The sequence below is a fragment of the Miniopterus schreibersii genome (assembly GCF_964146895.1).
Source record: "Miniopterus schreibersii genome assembly, chromosome: 9".
Taxonomy (NCBI): domain Eukaryota; kingdom Metazoa; phylum Chordata; class Mammalia; order Chiroptera; family Miniopteridae; genus Miniopterus; species Miniopterus schreibersii.
The window spans coordinates 59,458,499-59,485,560 of NC_138118.1; the positions used below are offsets into that span (position 1 = coordinate 59,458,499).

A 27,062-nucleotide genomic window follows, 5' to 3' on the forward strand; every position below is an offset into this window, starting at 1 on the left:
AGGGCTGAGGCACAGAAGATAGGTTGCCAAAATCCAGGCTTGTAAAAATACAGTCCGTACGACAAAATTATTACTTTAGCAGCTGGAAAAAATACACACCAGCACATGCACCAGGATTTAACCGGAATATGTACACCTAAGGGATTTTGAGGCATAGTGTGGCTGAGATGCAATGTGTATGGTGGAGAGAACACAGAAAGAGGAGGGAAAGATCCACCACTGGCTTCATTAGTACATTCTTTTAGGTGGGGCATTACTGTTAGTTATTTTATCACGGAGTGTTTTAAATTGAAAAGGAAATGCATGAAAATATTTAAAAATGAAAATACTTCAGGATATAAACAGAGCCCCTGACCTCCAAGTATCCTTCCTCAGAGAAAACTACTCAGTCTCTCCTCTTTCCTTTGGGAAATATTAATATGCTTTTATAAGTATATTTAATATATGAGTCTCCTCTCCTTGTTTTTTGTTGTTTTTGCTTGTTTCAAAAATTGGATCACAATACATATAGTGTTCTTCATCTGGTTTTTTAGACTTCAGCTCCCTAAAGGTTGCAGTTAAAATATCTTAAAATATTGCATATCTTAGCCCATTCTTTTTTATGATCCTATTGTATAGATGTACCGTTTATAAGTCCTTTATTTGTTAGCATTTGTTTCAAGTCACTTGATGCTACAAACAATGCCCATCACAGAAAATATCCTTGAAATACAGATACAGCTGTAGGACAAATTCCTACAAATGTTTCCTCATGCTAGATCAAAGAGTTTGTACATTTTCAGTTTTGATGGACATTTTCAATTTACCAGAGAAGTTGCTAAAGAACTTACTTAAGAGGTTCTGCTAGTTTATCCAACAGTGTATGAGAGTATCTTTTCCCAGTCTCTCAGCAAGCCTGTATATCGTCCAATTTCAGATGCTTGCCAATCTGATGGGGAAAATGGCATCTCATTCAAAATGTATTTAATTTGAGTGAGTTTAAGCATCCTTTAAGTATGTTTCTTTTATTGATTTTTAGAAAGAGAGGAGTAGAGAGATAGAAACATCAATGAGAGAGAAACATCGACCGGCTGCCTTCTGCATGCCCCTCACTAGGGATTGAGCCCACAACCTGGGCCTGTGCCCTGAACAGGAATGGAACCAGTGACCTCTTGGTTCATGGGTCGACAACCACTGAGCAACACCGGCTGAGCTAAGCATCCTTTAATAAGCTTAAAAAGATACTTCTATTTGTGAACTACTTATTCATATTAATTGCCCACTTAAAAATAATAACGATGTTTTAATTTCTACATTAAGGAAACTAATGCTTTTCTGCCATGTGTATTGATCCACTCATTTTCAATCCAACAGATTTTTTTTTTTTTTTTGAGCTACTACTTTGTTCAGGCACTCTGCTAGCTGTTGGAAATATAGTCATGCACAGAACATAATCTGTATAGTTAAGGAGCCCAACATGGGAAATAACATACAAAATAAAAGGGCTGACTCACTGAAGGCTGACACACTAGCTGACTTTGAAAGATGAATAGACTCTATTGCCTTGGTAAAGGCATTCTAGCCAGAGTGAAAAGAACAGCATATGCAAGACATGATGTATTCACAGAATACAGCAGTTTAGTTTGCTGCATAGAAGCATGATGGGAAGTGGGAGATAGAAGCAGGGGAAATGTAGCAAGAAAGGTGGGCAAGAACTGGATTTCAGAGTGCCTTGTATTTCAGAGTACCCTGTGGAGCGTATGTAATGTCTGGACTTGAACTTATTAAGGATTTTAAACGGTGGAGAAACAAAGCAGATTTGTTTGTTTGTTTATTTATTTTATTTTTTTAAAAAGATTACTCTGGCCACAGTGTAAATAATGAATTGAACTGGGGTAAAGGAGAAGCTTAGAAGGTCAAAGGCTAGATGGGAGGCTGTTGAAATCTCCCAGGCAAGAGATGATGGGGACTACAGTCTGCTTAAAGCAATGGCCATTGCAACAGAGCAGTGGAGACAGATTTGAGAGATTCTGGAAATACAGTGGACAGGACTGGTGAATGTGTTATAAGAGATCATTCTTAAATTTTAGATTTGTGTGACCAGTTATACTATCACGACTAAAATAGGAAAGATGAGAGGAAGACCAAGTTTGGGAGCTGATGATAGGTTCGATTTGGGCCATCTGGAGGTACCTGTGGGGCATTTAAATAGAAATAGTCTGTAAGCATTTGGATAGAGAGATTTGGAGGTCAGGAGAATAAACATGGTCAGGATACATATTTGGAGTCATTGGTATAGAGTTAAACCCTGGTAGTGGATGAGTTTATCTTGGCAGCCGATAAACTCATTGGGCAGAAGCCCATGAAGGAGGTTGTGAATGAATGGTGGAGGCAGGAGAAAATTAGGAGGTAAAGAGGAAATCTTGAAAACCAGGAGATAAAAGCCTATCAAGAAGACCATGCTTTATTGGTCTTTTATGATGATCTAAGCCAGCGACTCTTAAATCCTAGCATGCATCAAAATCACCTGGAGGGTTTGTTAAACACAGATTGTTGGACTTCGTCCCAGAGTATCTAGGTCTGGGATGTAACCTGAGAACGTGCATCCTTAACAAGTTTCTAGGTGATGTTAATGCTGCTGATCCAAGGACCAAAGTTTGAGAACCATTGGTTCCTGTTTGCGTTGTCCCACTCGAAATGTAAACAATGTGTGTTTAAATATAAAGAATATGTTTGACTGTATAACAGTCAATTTAAATGGTAGGTTTTATTTTTATGAATATAAGTAATCATAATTGTTTTCAAAATTCTTATTCCAAATATTAAGGATCAAGCCATAGGGTTTTAAGTTCAGTCTTATATAGATTATCACAATACATTTTTTGTTTGTTTTAGAACTTTAAAATCTTATTTTATGATTAAAATTAAAAGGTTTTTTTTTTTTAAGAGACTTAATATTTTTACATGTGAGGTTTAAGGAAAATTTTATCATTGTTTAATTTATATTAAATTCCAGTATTTGTTTCTCTAAAAATACTTATATTTTATTTATATTATTTATATGAATTTATATTTTTAAACAGTTTTAAAACACTTTCTGAATTGGTAGCTTTATATACAACATGGTATTTTGAGAGTATGATCCAAGAAGTGTCATCCCTCAGTACATGTTACAAGAAAAAGGTGTTGGAGATTTTAGGAGGCTAAGATACAATATTCAAACAACAGAATAAAACCTGGTAGCCAGGGACTTAAGTAACAGACCTGTTAATTTTTTACTCTGGTCTTCACTTCATTGTTCAGTACACTTTTTCTAAATTGCTTGAGCTGAACTAACTTTTCCTTCCTTTCTTTTATGCCTCATTTACAGCATTTCCACTGTTTCTGTGTTATTTATATCCATGGCTGCTCTTTCAACTTAGCGCACTGTAGTAAGAATAATGAACGTCCTTCCAGTGCAGGACGTCTTTCTTGCTCTTGCCGCATCATATTGTCAGCTTCTCCAGATGAAGAGAGTTTGGGTCATCCTTGCAGCGTGTAGAGCACCCAGCCAAGTGCTTTTCACTTTTGTAGGTGCCCAATATACGTTGGAGTGACAAACCTTAATTTTAAAAATCTTGAATATTGGAGAAACGCTTTTTCCTCCTCTCTTGTCATAATCCACTGTGGGTGAAAGAAATCACCCCCCACTCACACACACACGCACACTTTCAGCGCCTTCTGTTTACTCTGTATTCCCTCCTCTGCATAGGAGTTGTGGCTCATTGATTGAATTTTCCTGGGCTGCTCTTCTTGTGGTAGCCACACTCGTCTCTGTGCTCCTGCTGATGAGCTGGCTAAGGCAGGCCCACTGTTCTCCTCTTGGTTGTGGTCCCTGTCCATGATGCTACCGGTTGGCTACTTTGCCAGAGCTCCTGTGTGTCTCCTCCCCATGAGTATGCAGTCCCGTGGTCTAGATTTAGAATGGGAGAATTTAAACAGTGCTTTCCCTGGGGAGCATTTCCTCTTCCTCAGATTAGGTTAGGTTCCCTTCAAGTAACACCCATACTTATCCCTTATTGTGTTCATTATAATTATAATTATTTTAAAATAATAGCAGTAGCTAAGGTTTCTTGCTCTCTTATTATATGTTATGTAAACACTTCACATGCATTTTTTCATGAATTCTTCACAGTTCCCTTTTTACACACCAAATAATTGAATCTCAGAGATAAATAACTTGCCTTAGGTCACACAGCTGGTAAGTGGTAGGATCCAGGTTGTCTGATCCCAGAGCCAGTAAGCTCTTACCTTTCATGCTTCACAGCCAGTGGAGGAAGTTGGGAACATTAATTCTTATCCCTGGATAAAGTTCAAAGAGGTTATAATATGTTGGGGTCAGGAATAGGAACCTCTCGCAGCTGATAATTTGGAAAGAGAGCTTTCTTGGTCATCTGGGCTATGTATTAGAGAGCTTTCTTCAGTGTTCCCAAAGCATGCTGCGTCCACTCCTCGTGGTGGCCCCTGTGAGGAACTCCAGAAGGGAAGAAAGGAAGGACAGCGTGCATCTGAACCACTTGAGCCACTGGCCACATTTTTTTAAACTGGGAAGGCTAATTTCAGAGCCATGCTTTTATATTTTTTATCAAGGCAGTACATCTCTTAGTAAATAACACATTAAATAATAAAGAAGAGCTTGTAATGAAAAGTGGCAGTTTCCCACCCCACCACTCCCTGCCACCAGAATGGAGGCAGTTTTAGAGTCTGTTTCTGTTTGTCCTTATAGTTGTAATTGCCCAGAAAAGGGTGATGACAGGTAAGTTTTTTGAATTCTTGTCAGTCTGACTATGTCTTTAATTCAGCCCTTTTTACTGAAATACAGTTTAGTTGTGTATAGAATTAGAGATTAAAAATTACTTTTCAGAGAGTTGGAACCTCTAATATTCTATTCATTTTATTGTAGGTGAGTTTCTTTTCTCTCTCTTTCTCTCTGATAGCTTTTAGTATTTTTTTCTTGATGTTTCAGAATTCCCTATTGAGGTTTCTAGGTGTGAGTTCTTTTTCATTGTGCATTGGGTAGTTTGTGAGCCTTTCAGTGTGAAGGTTTGCGTGTTTCTCAGCTATGACTGATATTGCCATTTCTTTAATAATTTTCACCTCTTCGTTTTCTCTATTCTCTTTTTCTTTACTTTCCAATTACTCAAGTACTTAGCCTCTTAGATTGGCCCTTTATGTCTCTCATTGTTTCTCTAATGTTTTCTATATTCTTGTCTTTTTTGCTTTACCATCTGAAATACTTCCTTTCCCCCATTTATTTTATTTTATTTTTTATTTTTAAAATTATATTTTTAATCTTTAAGAGCTCTCTGTGTTCTGTTTTTTTCCTCCATATCCTCCTGTTATAGGGTTTTACATAATTATATTTCTCTTCTTTAGCTTCAATTACTCTGTTTCCTCTGAGATTAGCTTTTCTTTGTACTTTTACTTTCTGAGTTTTTCTTATGGGCCTGATGATTTTTATCTATTCATATCTTAAATAGGAAGCCTATATAACTGTTGTGGGTGTCCAGTTCTGAGTAGTCAGAACTGTGTTCAAGCCTGCTCTTTTCCCTGAGTAGGAGTCCCGCTGGGAACTTTATATATAGTAGGGCAGGGCTGGGTAGATTTGATAGCGGACACAGGGTCTGAGGTGCCTGTCACTACTTGAGCCAAATTAAGCAGAGACAGGGTTGAATCACATATGAGCTTTATTCCAATAATGCTGGCAGTGTGGGGAGAGCAGTCGGTCACCCTGGGAATTCTGCTCTGACCCCCTCGCCAGTTGGCTGATTATGTACCAGGGAGGGAGACGATACCCACAGGCAGCTGCGAGCTACAAGTGTAACAGGGAAAGGGGAGGGCAGGGCCTGCAGTCCGGCTTCAGGAGCTCCAAGTCCCATAACCAGGAGGCTGATCTTCTATGATACAAACAGCTCAGCCCATTCCTGGGACCGGAGAATGGTCAGTGTTCCTGAGGCAAACTCCCAGAGTGGGTCAGGGTCTGGGCACAGCAACCAAATCAAAGTGTGTCCTGTCCTTGGCCTGTTCTCAAAATCTATTTCTTTCCTGAGTAATGGATCCACCGAGGCATCTTACTGTTTTACAGCTTTGTCTCATCCTCCAGTTCCCCAGGGTCTGTGAGAAAACTTCTGATCTATAGTTAGTAAGGTGGATGATTATTAAACAACTGCGGCTCTATTCTTATTACATGCCCTTTCCCACTGTCAGATTTACTGGCAGCCTTTACTTTATGGGGACAGGTCCCCAAATTCCCAGAAGGAGATAGATTTTAGTATGTGGTGCCCACATTCACCTTAGAAGCCTTAGCTTTTCTAATTTATTATTTTTTTATGTTTGCTCAAATTTGGGGGGAGCTTAGTTTGCTTAATTCTCTTAGTAAGGAATCCTAAGAGTTTTTATTTTCTTTTTGTCTGCTGGAAAATTCTGGCAGCCTGTACTCTAACTGCTGATGAGGGATCATGGTAGAGGGGGATGTGCAGACCAGTATAGTTTGTCCCATATGTGGACCTTCAGTTAATCTATCATTTTTCAGCCCCATTTCTCGATCCTGCTCTCGTGCTATACCTGCTGATTCTAAGCAGTCACCATCTTATCTAATACTCTGCCTCCTTTGTGGTCCTTATGCTTTATTAATGCCTTTGCATTTTTCTGTCAACCTACCCCCATTTACTGTCTGTCATCTAGTGTAGTGGTTGGGAAACTAGAGCCCATGGAGAATGGAATACTGGCATCTCCTGAAGGAAGGGAGGAGGAGGTGTTCTTGGCATTTTGAGAGTATCGAGCTCTTGAGTGATGTAGTGATAAAGAAAAGTCCTTGGCCTCTGACGTAAGATTTCGCAGGGCTGGGATTCGGGAATGTGAAGTGCCTCCCATGTGCCCTTTTTCTTCTTCCCTTTTTACTTTTTCTCAGTGTGTATATGCTTATGAAAAAAACTCCACTTTTTCTCAAGCACATTGTCTTCTGTTTCATTATACCTAAACATTTTTGAAGAAGTTATTTTAAGTGGAATCTCCAAGAAATGAGGAACTGTGTTTTATGTTTATACAGTGTCATTTGTATAACAGTATAGGATTCTATGAATATTTCACAAACAGTAAAAATAATGATGTAAAAAGTCTTTGTAGGTATTTATATCAGTGCTAATAGTCCTTTCCAAGATGATACAACTGTTCTATCTTGCTGTCAAAAAAAGTAGCCACTAGTCACAAATGACTATTGAGCCCTTGAAATATGGCTCGTGTGACTCAGGAATGTAGTATTTTATTTAAAAAAATATTTTGGTAAAGAGTCGTTATTGTCACTTTATAGTTATAGACTAACAGATTTTAATTTTTTTCTACTTAATTTTTTCTTTCCAGGTAAATATATGCAGATGATGAACATTCTCAAGCCAATTGCCTTTGATGTCATTCATTTCATGTCTCAGCTATTTGATTATTACTTATACGCAGTATATACCTTTTTTGGTCGGAATGATTCAGTAAGTCGGCCTTTGAGGAGAAAGTCTGTTTCTTTTAAAATCTGTTTATTTTTTAAATGTAAAGTTCAGTTCATTTCCTCTGTATAAAATACACAAATAGCATTACTTTGAAAATTATCCATCAAAATCCCAACAAAATTATTGATATCAGCTTTCTGCCTGCCTAATTGGCTTATTTATATGTTAATTTTAAGCTTTGATATGATAAACATATTGTAGGTTATTCAAATTTTTGGCAGAAAAAGTACAGCATCTGTTTCTAACCTTGACGTATTTTGGCAATGAAAAATATGCAGGTTGCCTGGTTTAAATCTGGCCCAGTGTATAATTACCACATAGTAAATGAGACGTTTTAAATATTGGCTAACAACCGTAGCAGGCACTACTACATTCAGCAGATAATGGCAAATATTTATTAAAATAATTGAAAATCTTTGAACTAAACCATCTGCCTGCCACAAATTAATGTTTCTGTACCTCCTTCTTGTGTTCCAAAGCTCTTATTGAGTTTGCCTTTTTCTACTCCTATGGAGTACACCACAGTATTTGGCAGGTAACCGACCTAATATCGGGAGTTTCTGTGTGGTTCACCTAGATATTTGGTAGTTTTCTGTGCAAAAGCATACTGCTTGGTTATATAAATATATCCTAATACTTTTCAAACACTGTATTTTCTGCCTTTTTAAAATGTGAATTTTAATGGATAACTGCATTCATCATGTAAATGTTCATATCTTTCCTGTGATTATAAGTATATGAAAGACATGATCTTTTAATATGGGATCTGAATTTCCTGTGTTCTTAATTCTCCAAAATATTCCTTAGAAATAATTCTAATATAATCAGAGACAGAGTGTTGATACAGAACTTATGTTACTCTAAAATATGTACTAGTTCCTCACTGTGAATTTGTAAACTCAATATGTAAATATTAAAGAAGAAAGACATTCTAGAATTTTAGCTAATTGTCACTCTTTCAGTCTTCTAGATGAGCCAAATTGCCTTGTTAGCTGTTGAGTCTTAGGTGGGTGGGAGTAGAGGGAGAATCAGGCAATTAGTAGAAAAGTAAGAACAGACAGGATACATGTTTGCTCCTGCTTCTTTCCCAGAAGAAAGACACTATATGAGTGAATTTAGATAAGATGCTGCTCGTGGAGGAATCTGTTTCTCAGAGGTTCTAGAAAATCATTGGCTGGGGGCCATAGTGTATGCATTAAGCTAAGGGGTTCCTTCTCTTCACAGTAATTCCTCCAGAAGCTCCTGCTCTACACTGAACATCATGCTCAATTACATATCTAATCCATTTGATCCTATGTTAATAATGTTACTCGTAGGATTGCTTTACCTTGCCTTGCCCCCAGCCTTCCATTGTTCACCTCTTGAGTTATATTTTCCTTGGTTCTTCCTGTTCATATTCTCCTGTGAAGACCATTCTGTAACTTACCTTAACAGAGTAGTAAGCACATAGTTGATGTGGATCAATGTCCTAATTATTTCTTACCCAGTAAATCTTATGAGGATTCCTACTTGACAGCAGTTTATGAGCCTCATTTAAAGCTACCGTTCCTTCATGAAACTGTTTCTTTGTAGAGAGTCTGTGATTCAGTATTTCAACTTTTAAGAATAAATTAACTTACATTCATGGGTATGGTGTACTAAGACCTTCCTGATGATACTTGCTGCAGAAAACAATGATAAAACCTGGATAGTATACTACAGGCAACTACCTGAAGATACTGGAGAGAAACAGGAGCTTAAAGACTCTGATGGGGAGCTCATGCTAGCATGCAGGTTGGGGAAAGGGAAGCTATAAAAATAAATTACACCTCTGTGACCTTTACCCCAGGACTAAGTGCAGTCCACATGGCACACAAGTGGAAGCAAATGTAGTAAAATCTGCAATCTTTATGGATTATGGAACCAGAAAAGTGAAACCAAGAAACTGGGAATAGTGAAAAGAATAGGGGGAAGTTCAGAGGGAAAGAGCCAAAGAGAGGATCCCCAAATTCTATCTACTTCTATCTCTGACTAATGCATGAACCATGTTTATATGGAATAGACTGGCTGCAGCCAGGCAAGAAAAAATATATGAACAGAGTGAATTTGCTCCACAAGAGATAGTTTGTAGTTAAGCCCAACCAAGAAAATTACATACTGAGAACAAAAGAAACAGTACTCATTGGAGAAAAATAACAGAATCCAGAATCTCCAGAATCAAATTGGTAAAAAGAAAATCAATCTAATCTGACTCCAAGATGTTGGAACTAAGGGATAAGGATTTTAAATGGACAGTTTTAACCATCTTCAATAAAGTAAAGCAAAACATGTTTTAAATGCATGACTAAGTTTTATAACTTCATCAATTCATCTTCTCTTTTGGAATGTTTAAATGGAGTTCAGAAACCCTCCAAAGGCTAAGTATCTGAGAGAAAGCTCATCAGATGCTTCACTTTGGTTAATTTGAATTGTGACATTTGCAAGATTATCTCCATAGCAATTTATGCCTTTCTTTTTCTTTTTCAGTTGGAATCAACGGGACTAGGCCTTAGCAGTAGTAGACTAAGAACAACTCTAAACAGAATACAAGAGAGCCTTATTGATATGGTAAGTAATCCATTGGAGTCAATTATTTGGGGTCATTGAAAATAGAAATTAGCCATCTAATTAACTACATATAAGTGTATGTCTATATGTATACTGAGTGCCTGAGTCTTAGTATTACACTAAGTGCTCAGAGGAAGTAACAAGGAGGAGATTTCTTTGCTTTTTTTTAATAACTTTCTTGTGAATTTGGTTGTTTGTTTTTTTAATATATCTTTCTTGATTTCAGAGAGAGGCAGGAAGAGGGAGAGAGAGAGATAGAAACATCAGTGATGAGTCATTAATCGGCTGCCTCCTGCATGCCCCCTACTGGGGATCGAGCCCACAACCCGGGCATATGCCCTGACCAGGAATCGAACTGCGATTGTTTGGATCATAGGTCGATGCTCAACTGCTGAGCCATGCTGGCCGGGCAACATGGAGGTTTCTTGTAGTCTCATTGGAGAGAGAGAGCTAGTACACATGGAAGAAAATGATATTGGCTATATATCCAGTACAAGTTCAAAGAGAGGAAAGGTGTATGTGCATATTTCAGGTCAGAGAATGACTAAAGGAGGAAGTGAGACTCGTGCTAGACCTTGATGAGCAGGCATGGGCTTTGTGGGAAAAAGAAGAAAGACAGGCATTCCGATTTAGGTTAAGAGGCTGAGCAAGGGCCTTGAGGTGGGAGCAAGCCTGGTTTGAAGCGTGGCAGGTCTTTGTGATGGGGCACTGGTATATGCTGAAGAGTTGTGTTGCAGTGTTTAGGACCACTTTATAAATGGCCTTGAAATTCAAGTGTGGGTTTAGTTGGCTGTGCAGTAAGAAGTCTGGATTCCTCACTATGACACCTAATGAAATGCATGTTTTAAGAAGATAGGTTGCAAAACAGGGCTGACGCTCTGTAGTGTTTAAGCTTACGTAAGCATTAAAATAACTTCTTTTCTTGTGGTTGGTTACTGCAGCCAGAGATTTTTGTTCAGTGGGTTTCTCTGCACCTACACTAACCCCAAGATTCTCTGAATTTTCCTTTGTTCCTACACCTACCTAAACAAGCAATCATTCTCTCTTTTCTTATAAATTTCTTATATAATTATTTCTTATTGAAATAATTATTATATGCCAGGAATTTTTGTAGTGCTGGGAATTCATCAGTGGACAAAAGAAAAAAATAACTCCTGTCTTCTTGGAACTTGTATTTTATTGGGGCAGAGAAGCAGATAAACAAATATATAATATAGTGTCAGATGGTTATAAGTGCTAAGAAGAAAATGAAGCAGGGTGATAGGATGGTGATCTTTGTACAGAGAGGTGAATAGAGTGAGAGGCATGTTCCCGTGTCTCATGTGAGCGCAGGAAATAACCTGTATCCGTCTCGCCATCTCCCTTACCATTTGCACATCTTTTTACCTTGCACATATTTGTAAATATGTACATATGGAAATATATATATGTGTGTGTGTTTTTCATAGCACTTACTTTGGCACACAGCATTTCCTCAGTAAATGTTTGTAGAGAATATGCATAAACTCTAGTCTGTGAGTTTCGTGTCTCCTGGCTTGTTTCCTTGCCTTATCCATTTAATCCTGACCTCCATTTTCAGAGTCAAAGCTCCTTGTTTGACCCAGCAATCTTTTTTTTTGTCTTTGAAAGTCCATTGGCTTTCAACCCCATTGGAAGTGATCTATGTTTCGATTTCGCTTCTCCTTGTTTGATACCCAGTATAACCTTTACCATTGGATCTTAGTCTCTTGCTGAAGTTTTTCTTGTTTCTCCCTGAATGCCTCAAGATTGATGGCCTATAATTTACCATTAGTGTCATTCACTTTGATGTTTTTCTGTCATCTCTACTAGTGACTAGCTTATGATGGTCAAACCCCAGTTCTAGATTTGACCCTTAAGGCATGGATTTAATGCTTCTGATTTTGCCATCCAGTGTATAATGAAATAGCATGACTGAGTGAACAGTGGGACCACACTAGGGGTTCTCTGAGACAGGCTGCCACCCATCTGCTGATAACAATGTATCTGTAATATCTGTCTGACTAGTTTGATGTTCATTGTATTAATGTTTTCCTGAACTGATGTAGTAGTCAGATTTAGAAATGTGTTTTTAAAAAGCAGCTGACATCCCTTCCCAATAAATAAATATGCCTGTTTTTTTCTTTGGCACCTTGTCTTGAAGATATCTTTTCTTTACGTCTTTATTCTTCCCATCTCTTAAAGACAGCACCTTGGATCAGAAGACTGCGGTGATTCCTGTTCGTAAGGGTTTGAAAGGCGTACTGACCTTTGACAGGGCCTCTCCATGGTCCTTTACTCCTTTGGAGGATTAGCATCTACCGCAGCAATTTTCAACCATTCTCCTCATGGCACACGTAAACTCATTACTAAAATTCTGTGGCACACCAAAGAGTATATTCTTTGCCAACCTGACAAAAAAAATAGGTATAATTTTGATTCATTCACACTGGATGGTTATTGTTGTCATTTTTTTATTTGACAATCTAAGGGAAAGAGGTCGCTGCCCCTGACTAAATAGTCAGGTACTGCATGTTGTAAATAATATTGCTGCACCCCAGTTGAAAATTGCTGCTCTTCAGCAGTGTGTTAGAAGTTTTTGTGAAAATTTCCATTAGTTTCCAGTGTTTTACATATTAAATTATACTCAAACTGGTAAGCATTAGGTTTAGTGTTGTAAAAAATACGTTTGTCAGTTACTAGACCTTGAGCTCAGGTTTTTGTAAGCTGGCGTATTCCTTGTTTTCAGTAAGTCGCATCTGGATCGGCAGAGAACGTTCATTGGTCTCGTTATTTGTTGCATTTCCTTGCTGTTAATGTACAGCCTAATCAATCTGGCCCCACTAGGTCGAAGTAGTGTTTTTCCTTATATTTCTCATACGTGTTGGTCAAAATTTTTATGACACTTTTTTAGTAATTTTATTTTCTCCATATTTATCTTCTAAGTTTTGCTTAGCTGTAAAAAGCAAATTAAACCATTATGGTCTTAAAGATGCCACCTGGAATCATTTATCAGATAAATGGTTCAATGTAAACTAAGAAAATTTGCTTGACACATCAAATAAAAGTCTAAGAAAAGGGGTCTGATAGGAGAAGAGCAGGAAAGGAAGCTGGTATAGGTGATAATAGCACCAAAAATGTGGCTTTTTCACTGTTCACTTGGTGATGATAATTGTTTGCTTAAGACTTTTGGCCAACTGTAAACCTTTGATAATAAAAATATATTTTAAATTGGTCCAGAAAAGTCCATAAATATGAATTCTCTTAGTAAAAATTGGTGGCAGGAAAGGCTAAAAAACATGACTTTCACTGTGAGAATGAAGATTGATCAGGGTTTTATTCCTGGGCGTCTTCAGAAGGCTTTATACCCTTTTCTGACTTTACTGGTGTAACGAACACTGGTCCGTTTCAGTGAGCAGTAAACACATGCCATTTACTTATGTCAGCTTGACACTTTTGTGACTCTCTTGCTCTCTTCAGGCATTATTTCCCTAAATGTAAACAGAACTTTAGCCTTTAAGCAGATAATTACCATAATTTTTATGTCTAAAATACCAGTGTTTACTGGAACATAGGAAGGCATCCTAATGGGAACCTTTTGAAGTGAGGGCAACAATCCCGTTGTCTTCTGCAGGAATGTTGTGAAAGAGCCGTGTGAGTAAAGGCGGGACTCAGCACATTTGAATTGGAGGTAGGTCAGGTGGCCGTTAGGTACATTGGTACCTCTGTCTTCGAATGTACTCCGTTCCGGAGGCCCGTTTGAGTTCTGAAACATTCGAGAAAACCGAGGGATCCACAGCGGACAGCTGGGCCTCAGGATCTTGCCCTCAGCGGAAGCTGTGTGGCACGTTCCACTTCCGAGGGGTGTTCGGAAACTGAAGCATTTCCTTCGGGTTTATAGCGATCGTAACCCGAAATGGTCTTCAACGGAGACGTTCGAAAACCGAAGTACCACTGTAAGTGCTTTTGGCCTCCCCTGTGACTACAATTATAAAATACATTTCCCTCAGGCTACAGATTATGCCCTCTCTTTGCCTTTTATCACTTTCTAATCCTGTCTCCCTTTCCTATCATAAATTAACCAGGCAGTATCTAAATTCAAAGAAGCTTTTAATTTTATAAATATGTTGTATGTATGGTAATATCTGATCATAAATGAATGAAATTCAGAAGTCACTGTTGTTATAAATGTTTGGTACTCATGTTTACTCTGGAGCTGTTTTGAGCTTGAGACTGTGCAGTATTGGCAGAAAGTTCTTGTTAGTTTAATTACAAAAGATTTCAAAAGAGCTCATGCTAGATGCTTAGAACGAGACTTTGTTGTACTTATAGAGTATAATACTCCAGATTTCTACTCATCAAATCATAGAAGGAAGCTTATCTGTGTTCATTTACCCTATATTCATACATACTGAGTCGCTGTCAGCTTCTGACTGAACCTTTCCGTCCATTGGGAACTCATAACCACCCAAAGCGGCCTTACACTTACTTCCTCCTGCCTTACACTTCTGCCTGATAGCATGTCCTTTGTCATGATACAGCCAAATCTTCCTCGCTGGGACTGCCTTCTGTTATTCCTATTTTTACCCCATTAGGGCTACTTGGCTAGCCTGGCCGTACGGCCCAAAGGTGTTTTCTCTTCCCCCAAAGCCTTTATTAGTTTTTCTTGTTTCAAGGTTTTAGGTCTCTTCACCATTCTTTGACTTGCTCTGAGATGGGTATTCACAACTCTGAACTAAGAACAATACAGAGCGCAATAGGAGGTGTTGGAAATAGAAGGCGAAGAGCTCTGTGACCAGCGGGCAAGACTTGGGATGCAGAATAGTTGGATCTTTGTTGGTTTTTTTTCTCTGTCACATTTTATTATTTTTTTTACAATTCTATGATACATCATCCCTATATTGCATTGTGTGTTTACCACCCAAAGTCAAATCTCCTTCCATCATCATATATCTGACCGCCTTTACCTTTTACTACCCCTTCCCCCCGCTTTCCCCCTTGTAACCACCATACTGTTGTCCTGTCCATGAGTTTTTGTTTGTTTTTCTTGTTTGTTCATTTGTTGTTCATATTGAGTTCCTAGGTACTCTGTGGAAGACTGGTGGTCCCTCTACTGGAGGAAGCAGATAAAGAATAAATGAGTATCTCACTTAATGTCAGGTTGTGTTGAGAGTTATGAAGAAGTAGGAAAGAAGGGTAAAAAGAGGAGGAAAAACGTGATTTTGTTTAGGTGATCAGAGGAGGCCCCTCTGAGAAAGTAACATTGAATTAGATCCCTGAAAGAAATAGGGAAATGAACCACCTGGGTGAGAATTCATTTATTCAACAAATGCTTATTTAGTTCCTATTTATTGAACATGATGCCAGGCACTGTTCAGGAGTTAAGGATATAATTTTTGTGGTGAGGGGGGAACCAGACGAAACTCCCTACCTATGTGCAGCTTATTTTCTAGTAGGGAGATGATGACTGGGGGGAAAAAAGTTTTAGTTGAGGGAACGTGCAAAGACCCTGAGGTGGGACTGTAATTGGCATATTACAGGAACAGCAAAGAGGCCAGTATAATTGGAATGAAGTAAGCAAGAGGGTCAGTGATAGATGAAACTGGAGAAGTAGCCAGAGCCTAGATCATGTAGAGCCTTTGGATTTTACTCTAAGGAAGGCAGGAAGCCATTGAAGAGCTTTAAGCAGAATTGACATGGTCTGACTTAATTATTTGAAAGAGAATTATTTTGGCTGCAGTGTGTAACAGAGAGATGGGGTAGGTTGTACCAAAGAGATCATGGCGGAAGTGTGAGACATCGTCAGATTCTGGAACCATCAAGGTTTGTTGGATTTTAGGTGGGGTCTGATACTGAGAGGAGTCAAGGATGACAGCTAACTTTTGGAGATGGAGGTGCTGGTGTTGGAAATGGGTAAGACTTCTAGAAGGAAATATTTGAGGAGGAATCTAGAGTTCCCTTTCAGATATGTTACATGCACTGAAGGTGAGAATGAGGTCAGGGCCAGTATATACATTTTGGGCTATTGGTATGTGGAGGGCGTTTAAAACTGTGAGTGTGGGTGAACTCAGCTAGGGAGTAGAATGCAAGAGGGAAGTCAGGACTGAACTGTAAGACTGCTCGGTATTCAAAGGTCAGGGGAGGAGGGCAGACTAGCAGAGGAGTCTGAGAAGTGGCCAGTGGTATAGGAGGAAAACCAGGAGGGCATGGAGTTCTGGGGACTAAGCGAAGCAAGTTTTTTCAAGATCAGCCTTGTAAACTGCTGCAGATCCGTTAAAGAACATGGGTATTCAGGATAGAGTATTGGATTTCGCCGTAAGGAGACCATTGGGAACCTGGACAACTATTTCTTTGGAGTGGGGCAGACGAAAGCCTGATTGGAATGGGCTTGAAAGAGGTCAAGAGGAGAGGGAAATGAAGAGTCTTACCACCCTCATTGTTATCATCATCTCTGTCAATTAAATGAATCAAGGGCCTGCTAATGCCAGGAGGCATGTGAAGGCCTTGAGTTACAAAGGTGATGAAATCTCCCCACCCTTTGCAAGCTCACAGTGAGGCAGGGATAACAGACTCAGTGTTCTTTATGCCACATACAGAAGGCTGTATGTATGTCAATAACATTAACACAGATAAGAGACTCATTCTTCTTGGGAGACTGAGAACATTATAGAAAGGGGGTGAATGTGAGCTCAGAGTTAAAAAATGAGGGAGAGAGAGCCAGGCTGACAGGGGGAAGAAAGCTGGTAAAACAGAGGAGTGTCAGTAGGACAGGTATAGCAAGTAGGGCAGTGTGGCTAGACCAGAGGGACATAGAAGATTACCTTGAAATGAGGCTGGCAAGGTAGCTGGTGTCATTTGTAAAGGAGTAATATCATGGTACAAGTTAGGCTTTCTCCTGTACAGAACGGATAGTCATTTGGGACTTTTAAACTAGGGAGTGGTGTGATCATGTCTTCATTTTAGAAAGATCACCTGTGTATTGTAGAAAAACAAGCCAGTTAAACCTGTGGAAAGCGGAGTAGAATCCAGGTGAGCGAGAGGGAGAGGTCTCTGTTAGGGGACTTTAGAATCGTTCAGTTAAGAGTGCTGTGGTCTTGGTCCTGGTGAAGTAGTGACATGAGGAGGAAACAAACAAGAGAGGTGTCTTTTTAGGCCTGATGGAAGTGAGCGGGAAGGGGGGTCAGGAAGGACCCCAGGGTTCCGCCCTCAGGGGTCTGGAAGGCGGTAAGCATCCACCAGAATCAAGTTAAATACCACAGGCAACCGGTTCATACCAAACAGTTATGTAATTTTGTGATTTTTTTAAGGAGTGGGGTGATTGTTTTCCTTTTTCGTAGAAGGAAATAAATAATGAAACTGCAGCGCTGAGTCATTTAACTCTCCTGGTACTCGTATCTCAGTCCTCCCTAGAGAAAGCAGAGTTGTTCCCAACTAACTTTCAGGTGCTAATTGAGGAATTAGAAATGGAAGAAAGACAATATATTTAGTAGAAGATAGGATATAAAAAAGAACTGAAGAAGAATACGACCATTTTCTAACTTGAAAGGATTTACAATGTTCTGTTTTCCTAAATTTATAAACTAGAGTTACACTCCCAGAGTCCTTTGCATTTGATGTCCCTTTTATTCATAAGGAAAATGTTGGTGATTTGTGACTGTGTAACTGATGTAAAAAGTAATCTAGATTTCCATTTCTACTTCAGATTTTTTGTGTGTCTAATTTTTGTGCTATAATTTTCTTTGAGTATCTTTTAAAGCTCAACCCACCCTGCTTTTGGGGCAGCCCTTTTATTCCCATTAACCATCTTCCTTCTCATAAAAAATTTGTCCTGGCCCAGGCCAGTGTGGCTCAGTTGGTTGAGTGTCATTCCATGCACCGAAAGGTTGCCAGTTCAGTTCCGGTCAGGGCTCATGCATCTCACTACTGTCTCTATGAAACATCTCTCAATTCTTAAAGATTCTTGTGTTGGCCAACTTTAGGTCATGCACAGAGAATAGCATATAGAGTTGGATCATTTTCACCTAGTATAAAAAGGAAAGTTCCAGCAGTTAGAAAATATAAAAGGGCAGGGTGGGCAGAGGGCAGGAGTGGAGAACAGGAACTAAATGTAATTAATGCATACTTAAGAGTGTTTTAATTATAGTTCCAGTTTGGTAAAATCACATGGTTTATTACTATTAGATTTGCTGTTTCAGACTGCGTGTGTGTGTGTGTGTGTTGTATTTTCAGGAAGTTTCAGCTGATCCTACTGCCACGCTCACAGCAACAGAAGAGAGAAAGGAGAAGGTTCCGAGCCCACACCTCAGTCACCTAGTGGTTTTGACCTCGGGGGATACATTGTATGGGTTGGCAGAAAGAGTGGTAGCCACAGAATCCTTGTAAGTTGTTAATAACAGTTGCTTTACCATTGACTCCTTTTTTTTTAATCCTCACTTGAGGATATTTTTTCCATTGCTTTTCAGAGAGAGTGGAAAGGGAGGGGGGAGAGAGACAGAGAGAGAAACATCGATGTGAGAGAAACACATCGATTGGCTGCCCCACTCATGCGCTACCAGGGCCGGGGATCGATCCTGCAACCGAGGTACATGCCCTGGGCCAGAATCAAACCCAGGACCCTTCAGTTTACAGGCCAGCCCTCTAACCACTGAGCCAAACCAGCTAGGGCACCATTGACTCTTTAAGAAAGGTTATTAAAGTAACTTTATTACTTTATATATAAGCATTGTATAATTAGACTTCTAGCTATATACATCTTCCTCTTCTAGATATCACTTGTATATTTCTGAAAAGTATATCCTAAAATAGATTACCATTGGATTTTTACAACTGCATGGTTGGTTTTCAATTACATAAATGGGAGGAGGGAAATCTTTTAAATTTCCATCTTTAGCAACATGATCCTTGCTTTAAGTAAAACTTTAAAAAATCATGGTCTCGTGTACTTTCTATTTTCCTATTGAAATTGTGATTCCAGAGAAATTGTAGTTACATTGTCAGTTCATTGTTAAATGTAGTTGGCCCTTGACATCAGCAAAGGTGTTCCTGACCTTTATAAATCCCCCAATTTTTAATACAACTTAAGCATATGACATCTTCCATAAAATGTAGTCAATTATAACTTAAGAATTTTTGCTACATAACAAAAAATAGAGAAAAACAGTGCAACTGCTGGCTGTCTTGCAGCCTCCTGACCTGAGTTTACATGTGTGTCTCAGCCACGTCAGTGTGTTGTATGTTACGAATGTTTGGGTAACTTCTGAAAGTGCCAGATGTTAAATCTGTGAAGTCACAGGTTTGTTATATATAATGAATGGGATCTTTAAGAGAAATCCTTTCAAATCTTCAATGTTTTGTGATATCGGTGCTCATATCTTAACATGCAAAGCTCCTCTGAAGTCACGCTCCTTCCACCTCAGCTCCCATTCAGTGATAAGCTCAGCTTTAATTTTTGTGTAGAATGTAAATGAGCATGCCAAGAGGTAGTTCAGTAAAGTGGAAAATCATTTTAATTGTTAAACTTGCTTAGAGATCTTAAAGATCACTTATACAGAAATACTGGCGGGCTGTGATTCCTGTGCTTTGTTCACAAGGTGGGTTATTTATTCCTTTAGGGTATTCTTGGCCGAACAATTTGAGTTCCTTCAGCCGCATCTGGATGCGGTGATGCCTGCGGTGAAAAAGCCCTTTCTTCAGCAGTTTTATTCTCAGGTCAGCGATGGTCTCTCTTGTGCGTCATTTCAACTGGGAGCAAGATAAGACTGCCACACGTTATTTAGGGTTTTTGTTTTGTTTTGTTTTGTTTTGTTTTACTGGTGAGCAGTCTCCAAATCCCAGGAGATCTGGATTAGAATATGTGTTTATTCACCCCTGAATTCCTGTATTAAACACTTATTGGGCACCTCATATAACTTTTAGTCTGGTGAGAGAGAAAGCCAATTTATTTGAAGTATAAAAAGGGAAAAGAAACAGTGCCAGGGCATTTAACCTTGACTGCAGGAGGACAGGGGTGTGATTGGAAGCAGGTTGTCTAGAAGGGCTGTCTGGAGGAAGTGATGTTTAAACCTGACCAGCCAGGCGAGTGGGGAATATATTCCAAATTAGAAGAGTGACTTATACAAAGAGCAGCAGGTGAGGGAGACCATGGTGCATGTGAGCAGCTGAGGATAACTACTGTCCAGAGCAGGAAGGAGGGCTGGTGATGAGAAAGGTGACAGAGTGGTAAGCAGGAGCCACACCATGTACAGGGCTCCGCCAGGAGCTGGACTTTATTCCAAGGGTACTGGGAAGCTATGGGAGGATTTGAACCAGGTGAGTGGCATGGGCAGGTGTGTGTTTCAGAAAGTGTACCCTGGAGGCAGTGTGAAGAATGGACCTTAGATGGCAAGCCTAGAGGCATGGAGACCGGCTTGAGGGCTGCTACAGAAATATAGTCAAGAGGTGATGGAATCTTGACGTGGGGTAGTGGGAGTCAAAATGGAGAGAAGTGAGAGAATTTGAGAAGTATTTGCTATCTCCATGAAAATTTGTAGCTCTTTTAGAGTTGTAGTGTCCATGTCCTCAAGTTCATTGAGTGTCTCAAAGTTATGTTTTGAGTAAGACCTTTGCCCGTGAATTATTAAAATATTTTATAATATAAATCTCCAAATGAATAATGTTTTATATTCAAATATGATGTGTACTAGAAATAGAAGCAAAATAGTCTTTATAAATTTGATACTTTTAGGAAACATTTGTTTTCATTTCTGTGAAATTTACTTCAGACAGTCTCAACTGCCAGTGAACTACGCAAACCAATTTACTGGATTGTAGCTGGTAAAGCCATTGATTATGAGCAGATGCTGCTCCTGATGGCTAACGTGAAATGGGATGTAAAGGAGATTATGTCCCAGCACAACATCTACGTGGATGCATTGTTAAAGGCAAGTACTTTGTTAAAGATGATTCTGTTCAGAGGACTGCTCCGATAATTGCAGTCTCTCTGAAGTAGTGAGATTGTAGTTATTGTATTACCACATTTCTAGCATCGTGGTGTTCAAGTCCCTGAATTGGATTAGGCTTATTTTCTTAATCAGTCGATGAACTTACTTTTATGATGAAATGTAATGTATGTACTCTGTATTACAGCATAATTTAAACAGTATGAAGGGTTATTGTAAGTATATAAAATTGAATACATTTGGAATTTTTTCTTTTGGTTTCACTTGATTTGATTCTGAGTCTTTCTAAATCTTTTTTGTCACTGTAATGGGAAAACATGACATTATAATTATATTCACGTACAGCCATGACTTTTGTCTTCGTAGGAATTCGAGCAGTTTAACAGGAGATTAAATGAGGTTTCTAAGAGAGTTCGGATACCCTTGCCCGTGTCTAATATACTTTGGGAACATTGTATACGACTGGCTAATAGAACTATTGTGGAAGGGTAAGTTCTTCATGAAAGTGTTATCTGACTCTTCAATGATAAATCATAATTTACAAATAACATTATATGTTATCGCTAATAGATGGAGAGATCGGTAGAGATAGTGATACATAGTAGTTTATTCCATAATAATTTAGATTTGACTTTGGAACATAATTAGAGAAGAAACCTTAAACCTCACTGTGCCACCTCTGTCTATGGATTTCTGGCTGGTGACCTAGAACAAACTCATGAAAGAGGAGGAATGCAGCAGCTAATGGTTCTCTGAAAGTTAAACTAGTAGTGATTATTACCTAGTAATGTAATTATGATGATGATGATGATTCATGGTATTTATTGAGCACTGTGTCGTTTACAGAACCAGGGACTTCACAGGATTATATCATGAAATCCTAACCTCTCTTTGCTAGTACTATTACTTTCTCTGTTACATCATTGAGAAAACCTAGCAAATCGAGGCTTAAAGAGGTTAAATAACTTGTCCAAGTTCACAGTTTTTATTTTATTTATTTGTTTATTTATTTAGATTATTTCCATTTTATTTTTTTCAGTTACAGTCAACAGTTAATATTATATTAGTTTCAAGTGTACAGCATAGTGGTTAGACATTTATATAACTTACAAAATGATTCCTCTGACAAGTTCACAGTTTTTAAATACAGAGAAAGCTTATGAACTCCTGATTTTCTGATGGCAAAGTCAGTCCTCATAGCCACTATATCACTGTTAATAATATCATTATCATGTCACTGTAAACTGTGTAACTTTCAGATGTTGACTTTAAAGATCTATCGGTAGTAATTTGCTACTTACTCAGAGACCGTGCTTACTCTGCCCCTAACATCTAGAACACAAAATAAGAGTCAGTAATACATTTAAACATCCCTGAAAGCAAACTGCTTTTTCAAAGCCCATTCAGAGAGATCTACAATTGCACATCAATTGAATTTTCACACTATCATTTATCTGATTTCTCTTCAGTTCTTATTAGTTATAAAAAAGGGTGTATTAGAAAGTGGGAAGGTATTGGCAACAAGCTGATGACAGTCCTGGCACTAGCAGTGCTATGAATCACAAAGAGGCTCTGTGTCCACAATCCTGGCTGAAAGTATTTTTAATAAATTTGTTTAGTAAGGTAGAAAACTGAATAACAAATGTTATATTACTGTATAAACAATTGATATTAAAAAACAAAACAAAAAACACTTGATCTCTTTAAATAATGTAAGCTTTAGTTTTCTTGCAGATTTCCTTAGGGGAAGTACCTCATTCCCTAGGGTTGTAATTTCCATGTTTTGTACGATTGAAAGAATGAGGCATTAGCTTATCAGTAGTAAAATGTATGTGAGGATTAATATATTTATTATTATTACTATTCAACCTTAGAACACACAGTTTTTCAGTAATGTGGGTGTCAGAATAACTCTGTTAAGTGCTTTATTATAAAAAATATGTATGTGCTTTCTGTGCTAATATGCTCGTACATTTTTCAGGTTTGCTGAGTGTTCATGGGAGAATTATTTCATTTGCTTTCTCTGTATCAAGATGTTACAATATTGAACAGTTTTATGAAACTAAAATTACTTTGGAGTCTTCATAACTTTGTTTTAGAAATAATCTTTGGAGGCAGGATTAACTGGAATACCAGTTTAACTTCCTGGTAGGTGATTATGTTAATTGAGCCTAGAGAACAGCATGTAGAGCAGCAAAGAACCTTCGAAGCTGCTCAGTCTCTTTGCTTGGCAAATGAGGAAACTGACGCCCAGATATATACAGTGACTGCTGAGTGACAGGGCCTGAACCAAGCCAGTCCTTCTGACTCAAGGCTCATGTGCGTTTTTCCTTGTAAATGGAGAATTTGTCCAGTTTTGGATTAGAGAAGAGTCTTTTTCTAACCATCCCATCATTTATGTTTTTTATTATTGTATATCTTAGATATGCCAACGTCAAGAAGTGTAGTAATGAGGGTCGTGCCTTGATGCAATTGGATTTTCAACAGTTTTTAATGAAACTTGAAAAACTAACAGATATTAGACCCATTCCTGATAAAGAATTTGTGGAAACCTATATTAAAGCCTACTACCTTACTGAGAATGACATGGAGCGCTGGATCAAAGAGCACAGGGTGAGAGCTGGGAAACAGTTAATTAAGTTTTTATTCCTTTTCCTTTCTTCTGTTCTTGTCTAGCACATTATATAATTCAGTCATGAGAGCAAAACATGAAGAAACATTTGCTTTTTTAGCGTGAACTACTTAGGCCAATTCTTTACCATATTCACACAGTGTCTGTGCAATGCCCTTTGCATAATCATATCTTTTTGAGACCTTTGTGAACCGTAACAGTAATTATCTAGAAATACCCAGAGTCTAAACGTTAGCTCTATTTATTATCCTCCAGCTGTTGTAGGAACAGGCTGAAGTTGGTTAACGTCAAGACAAACCGAATACAGCGACATTGAAATGATTCACAAGCTACAGTCTGTTACGTAACACAAACCTTCTTGTAGCCCTCAACAGTGAATGAGTTAGTGACACCCTGAACACACTGACATGTAGTAGTGACCCTGAATATATTAATATTATTCCTCCATTAGCTTTTACCTTAAGTATAGATGAGATTATTTTTCTTTTGTTTGGATGCATAGATAAGTAGAGAAAAATACAATTTATGAAGTGTTATTTAGGATGCTGAATTCTTGATACAGTTCAAACCAACATATCACTAGAGCATGCTTAATATGGGAGCTTTCCTGTATGATTGTTGTAGCATTTGTCCAGCTAGGCAATATGTGAAGACAAATTTAATGAAAGTATGGGAAGTGTTAAAATTACACCAAATCTCCCTCCCCCCCAATAACTCTCCTGTTCACATTTATGCTGTAAACATCATCAGTAAAGGCTAGATAAATTTTCATTTCTTTTGACTGGGTAAGGACATAAGGAATTACTTATATTTACTTTATCAGGTTCATCCTTTCTGGTTTCAGCATTCTAGAAATGTGAAGTGGCTGTTAGCCTGGGCCATTAGCCTGAGTTTTTTGTCTCTGTGCCCACTTGTAGGTTAGTTTCAGATCTCTGAGAGCAGAGTAGAAATAGACATGCTATTTTCCAGGGTTTCAGAAGTGAGAAAAATATCCCCACTTTTAGTCCCACTTACCTCTGACATTGGTGAACCAAAATGCTAAGCCAGGTGCAAATGGATGCTGAATGTTGCCAGGGTCCATTAGTAAAGTAAGCTGTAAACACTGCGGGGGTGGTTCTGAGGGAGTTTGGGCGAAGATCACAAGTAGCTGAGGAGAAAAGGCACAGCTCTCAGGGATCCATTATTTGATGCCCATTTTTTGTTTTCCTCTTAGTATAGTGGACTAAGAATGTTAGTGTTTTGGAAGAACTTTAACTAACTAGTATTTGTAATTCAGTGAAAATTCCCAGCAATAGGGGCTGTCCCGTCTCAAGGGAACCGATTCCACAATGTCTAGTCTGGTGCTTGATGACAGTTGTACACTCTGAGTGTTGACTGATTAAGAGAAATTACCAGGTGTTCACAGGTGTTCTCGGAGGTCATATACACAAACTGAGTAGTTTGCCGAGTTTTTAAAATGAACTATCTTGAGTGGTTACCTCCAGTGAAGATATGTTCTTTTCTTACTAGATGATAGACAGGACCCTCTCTCCCTGTCAGAACTCTTCTATTCTACCTTCAGAACCCCATCAATATGTAAAACTTTCTTATGAGTCCTATTCTTTCTCATCTTAGCAACTCATCTGAAATTAAGAAACCAAGTAGACTTGTACAGCGGAAAATACGCATGATCTTAATTTTACTTACTAGCTACCAATTACAACATGAGGGTTTAAAAAAACGGTAACTTTCTGATCTTTGTTACCTTACTCATTTCTTCTATCTGAGAAGAGTTCTTCTGTGATTGGAGATTTTTGCCTTTTACATACAGTGTTTGCATAATGTGGAGTGCTGGAAAGTACTTATTTAGTAGCATTTTAAAAATTTGAAATGTCAGTGTATCTGATAATAACAAAGACTGTCACAGAAACCAGCATAAAGTTGTGTCCTTAAACATAACAAAAAGCATAGGCATGTCAGATTATCTGCCACATTAAAGAGTTTCTAGTCCTCCCTGTTCAAATGTACACTATGGTCCCCTCATTTCCTATTATTACAGCTCAGTGAATTCTTTGTCTTTCAGGTCTCAACTGTACTTTCCACTGGTTTGCAGTGCTCAGTAACTGTCCACTGAGACCTGAGCGTCCGCCCTTCCTTTGGTCGATCTCTGTACTAAATTTGATCTCCTTTTTTGAGCAGGAATACTCAACGAAGCAGCTGACCAATCTGGTTAATGTTTGCCTGGGATCCCATATCAATAAAAAAGCAAGACAGAAACTTCTAGCAGCTATAGATGATATAGACAGACCTAAAAGATAATGAACACAGTTCTCTTTCCTCAATGCCATTGATCTTCTCTCAACACGTATGGCATGGAAGCCAACTTTCCATGCCCTCCTGACGACCGTCTGCTGAGAATACCTTGTGCATGTCCCTTCCAACTGGAAAGTGGAAAACACTGAAGTTTGTGTGTTTCTGAAATGACTTTTATATGCTCTGATCTCTTCTTTTCAACTTTCAGTCTCATTGTTTGCATTCCTTTCCTGAAATGATGTTATTGCCTTGTTATAACTATTGTTATATGATTATCATTACACATTTTACAGAAGAATGGACTGTAAGTATATAATTATAGGAACTGTGACAACATAGCCATAGGCAGTTTTCAGAGAATGAATTTATGTTGACATTTTTCTACCCTCTGACTTGGTTCTTAATAAGCATAATATTAGAGGGTTAATGTACAGTATCTCCTAATTATGAGCACTGCACGAGAACTGAGAAATACATGTAAGCAAAATAGTTGAGAAATAAGTATGTTCTCTGTGTTTTCAAATGTGAGTTTGTCAGGTTTAAATTGGTTGTAATACAGTGATCATACATGGTGAAATTTAATAAATGGTACACTCCAACATGACCAGCCAGTGTGAGACTATATTTTGATATTTTTCCACAGCAGGCAGATTTCATGAATGTACAACGGATTTTCTTTGCATGCTCTAACTTTAGTCATCTTATGTCCTGAAACCAATGATGAAAAGTGATTTCACTAGATATAACTTTTCAGTACCTGAACAGCGCACAGAATGGTGATTATGGGATTAAAAAAAAAAGTGACTTTTTTATATCCACTTTGTTCTCTTGGAATTTAACTTTTGTCTTAGGGCAGCAAAACCTGACTTAGCTGAGTCATGGAAAGAACTGTCTGTTGGTTAGACAGCATAAGTATAGGGTCATATGTTCACCTTTCTTAAATATCTACTGTGTGTGGCACATGTAAGATAATGTGAGTTTAGCCAGTGATAAACATTGGGACTCAGTTGGGAACTGTGTACTGTTCCTCTAAACTTTGCTTTGAAGTTAGGAGTTTTCTACCAACATACGGGGGGGGGGGGGGGGGGGGCAAATGTAGGT

General features: G+C 38.4%; 1 protein-coding gene across 1 annotated transcript in view; it reads left to right on the plus strand.

The window, feature by feature from the left end:
• Positions 1-26,567, plus strand: part of VPS50 (VPS50 subunit of EARP/GARPII complex) — a 96,495-nt gene extending 69,928 nt beyond the window's left edge. The window contains exons 21-28 of the mRNA XM_081147863.1: positions 7,378-7,499; positions 10,023-10,103; positions 18,330-18,478; positions 19,712-19,808; positions 20,861-21,019; positions 21,404-21,525; positions 23,461-23,650; positions 25,848-26,567. Of these exons, the coding sequence (XP_081003989.1) occupies positions 7,378-7,499; positions 10,023-10,103; positions 18,330-18,478; positions 19,712-19,808; positions 20,861-21,019; positions 21,404-21,525; positions 23,461-23,650; positions 25,848-25,967 (1,040 nt within the window). The 3' untranslated portion in view covers positions 25,968-26,567. The remainder of the gene's footprint in view (positions 1-7,377; positions 7,500-10,022; positions 10,104-18,329; positions 18,479-19,711; positions 19,809-20,860; positions 21,020-21,403; positions 21,526-23,460; positions 23,651-25,847) is intronic.
• The last annotated feature ends 495 nt before the right edge of the window (positions 26,568-27,062 follow it).